General features: G+C 46.7%; 1 protein-coding gene across 1 annotated transcript in view; it reads right to left on the reverse strand.

Annotated features, from left to right (window-relative positions):
• Positions 1-1167: 1167 nt before the first annotated feature.
• The window catches only part of LACBIDRAFT_324495 (uncharacterized protein), a gene marked incomplete at both ends in the record, with an annotated part of 3717 nt that continues 2441 nt past the window's right edge, over positions 1168-2443 (reverse strand). The window contains 4 exons of the mRNA XM_001877942.1: positions 1168-1520; positions 1574-2041; positions 2094-2109; positions 2169-2398. Coding sequence (XP_001877977.1) covers positions 1168-1520; positions 1574-2041; positions 2094-2109; positions 2169-2398 — 1067 coding nt within the window. The remainder of the gene's footprint in view (positions 1521-1573; positions 2042-2093; positions 2110-2168; positions 2399-2443) is intronic.

Below are 2443 nucleotides of genomic sequence, written 5' to 3' on the forward strand. Positions count from 1 at the left end.
CCGAACCACCTAGGACCGGTCTTTTGCGGTCCATGATACCGGTTCAGACCGATCCAGACCGGTTTTTTTACATATAATTTATTATACCAATATAAACCATTTGTATCTCAACCATTATTACTCTGAAAAATAAACGGGTTATATAAAATAGTAAAGCATATAAATACCCGTCATTCTACCAATTTTCAAGAGATTTAATGAAGATTTGACATAGCTATGACTGAAACCGAATTATATCTCATAGAGACTCGGGTAAAATATGGATTTGGTTATATCTTTCTCAATTCTTAACCGTTTTTGATGAAACAAAAACCCAATAAAAGGCAATAAACGTGGTTACAAGGCTATGTAACGCACGTGACCGTTTAACCGGTTGCAACCGATTAAAACCGGTCTTTGAACGGTTTTAAAAGATTTTCGAAATGAGGCAACCGGCAACCGGACCAACCCCAAATTGGGGCAACTGCAACCGAAAAAAAGACCGGACCATGATCCGGTTCAGTTCGGTCCACCGGTTTTTTGCGGTCCTATGGACTGAACCTTTAAACACTAGTTCCAGTTCCTTCTGGGATATTCTCCTGTGAGATCGATACTCTTTAGCAGATAAAATCGTTTCATCAGACCCGTTTGTATGTCCCAGTCAGAGTAATGCAGCTGATAATGAAGGTGGTGAACATATTCGGTGATGTGTGGACTGGCATGTAAAAGATTGTAGAGGCGTAGAATTGTGGGCCCCGCCACCAAAATTGTCGCGAAAAGACGTCTTCGCGATGGTCGAACCAACGTTTGACATGTTTGGGACATCGAAGATAGTGTTTTCCAATCTTCAGCAAGCAACAGTTGGTCCACGACGTTTTCTTGTAAGACGTCCATTGGGATGTCGACTCGCATTCTTCTTTCCAATTGTTTGTCAGTTCGGTATGGTAGTAGACTATCTGACTTACTTGTGAACAACTCTTTCCGAAGGTGTCAGAACGGTCTAACGAGTGTCCAATACGATGACAAATCAAAGTACTATTTTTCCAAGTCTATCGATGCGTGCACTCTTTTGTGGTTGTTGTGTACGACATTGTTAGGTCAATCAATAGAAAAAATACAAAGGAGCGGTACAAATGAATCTTAATAATAGTGCTACATCAAGGGCAAATAAGCTATCAAGAACGTCAATCAAACTCCGGTCCTTCCTTTTTTTGCGTTGCTGCCGTCCTCGTCCCCAGGACCAGCCTTACGCTTACCATCGTTCACCATCGTATGACCCGAGCGCAGATTGGAAGGTCCCGCCGCTGCATTCTGTGGAAGAGCCGATTGCTGGGTAGGTCCAGATGGTGAGGGGGTTTTCGGTGTCTGTGGAGTTGTGAACTCCGAATATGGCTCAGAACTTGCGGTAGAAGAGCCATCAGAACGGCGCGGAGGAGTATTTGGAGGCCAAGGTGTGAACTGGTCGTTAGGGCCTCTGATAGGAAGAGGGCTCTGGAGAGGAGATACCGGAGCTTGTTCTGCAATAGGAATTCTTTCCGTTCCTGCACATAAAGAGGTTATTTGTTAGTTGGTGTAACTGACGTTGAACGCGTACCAACTGCGCCCTTCGATGCGATTGCTTGGATTGTGGGGGTGGCTACGCCCAGCGTTGGGTTCAGTTGAACTGGGGCAGAGCCTGTCGGGACAGGAGGATAAAACACGGATACGGCAGCAACTTGTTCGCTCCTCGTTGGGCCGGTAGTTGGCAAACGTACTGGGCCAGCACCACGTCGATAGGGGCTGGGTTGTTTGGGTGGTGCACGCTTCAATACGATGATCTGCTCGATGGCCGCGGAGAAGGTGTCATAATTTTTGTCTTGGATGTAGTAGTGTTTTAGACGGAATGTGAGCTCAACTAAAGCCCCTTTGATCGTTTCTGTGACATTCATAGGTAGCACGGCCGCTTCGGTTTCGTCGTAGACCATCAACGGTAACACTTTATGAGTCTGAACCAAGTCCGCGAGGGCTTCCCGCTCATTCGCGCGAACTGGCCAAGCATTGGTATCCAATTCCGATCCCGGCGCTATAGTTTTTCAAGTCAGTAAGTTGTAGTCAGTAACTGAAGGTTGACGTACGATCGAAAGCGGGATCCTGGGGATAATTGGGGTGTATTAGAGAAGCGAGTCGTCACTTGATGTATGACCGCTTACCTTCAGCGTAAAGATTGGCGCAGTGAAACGAAGGGAAGAGTTGACCCCTTCGGCCAGCACAAAGAACTTGTGATCTTGAGAAGTTGCGATGAGGCCTTGTAAAGTCGTGATGGCCGTGATGGACCTATCCCAGTCACTTCTGAAGTCGACGTCGCTGGGTTTCACAAGAGTTAGCCCAAACTTGGAGGATGCAAGTGTGTTATAGGCTCCATGGTTACCCCAGGGTTCGACTGCTAAGCGACTATCGGAGACTTCGCCGACAACGACGCATACTG

Source organism: Laccaria bicolor, genomic scaffold (assembly GCF_000143565.1).
Source record: "Laccaria bicolor S238N-H82 LACBIscaffold_5 genomic scaffold, whole genome shotgun sequence".
NCBI lineage: Eukaryota > Fungi > Basidiomycota > Agaricomycetes > Agaricales > Hydnangiaceae > Laccaria > Laccaria bicolor.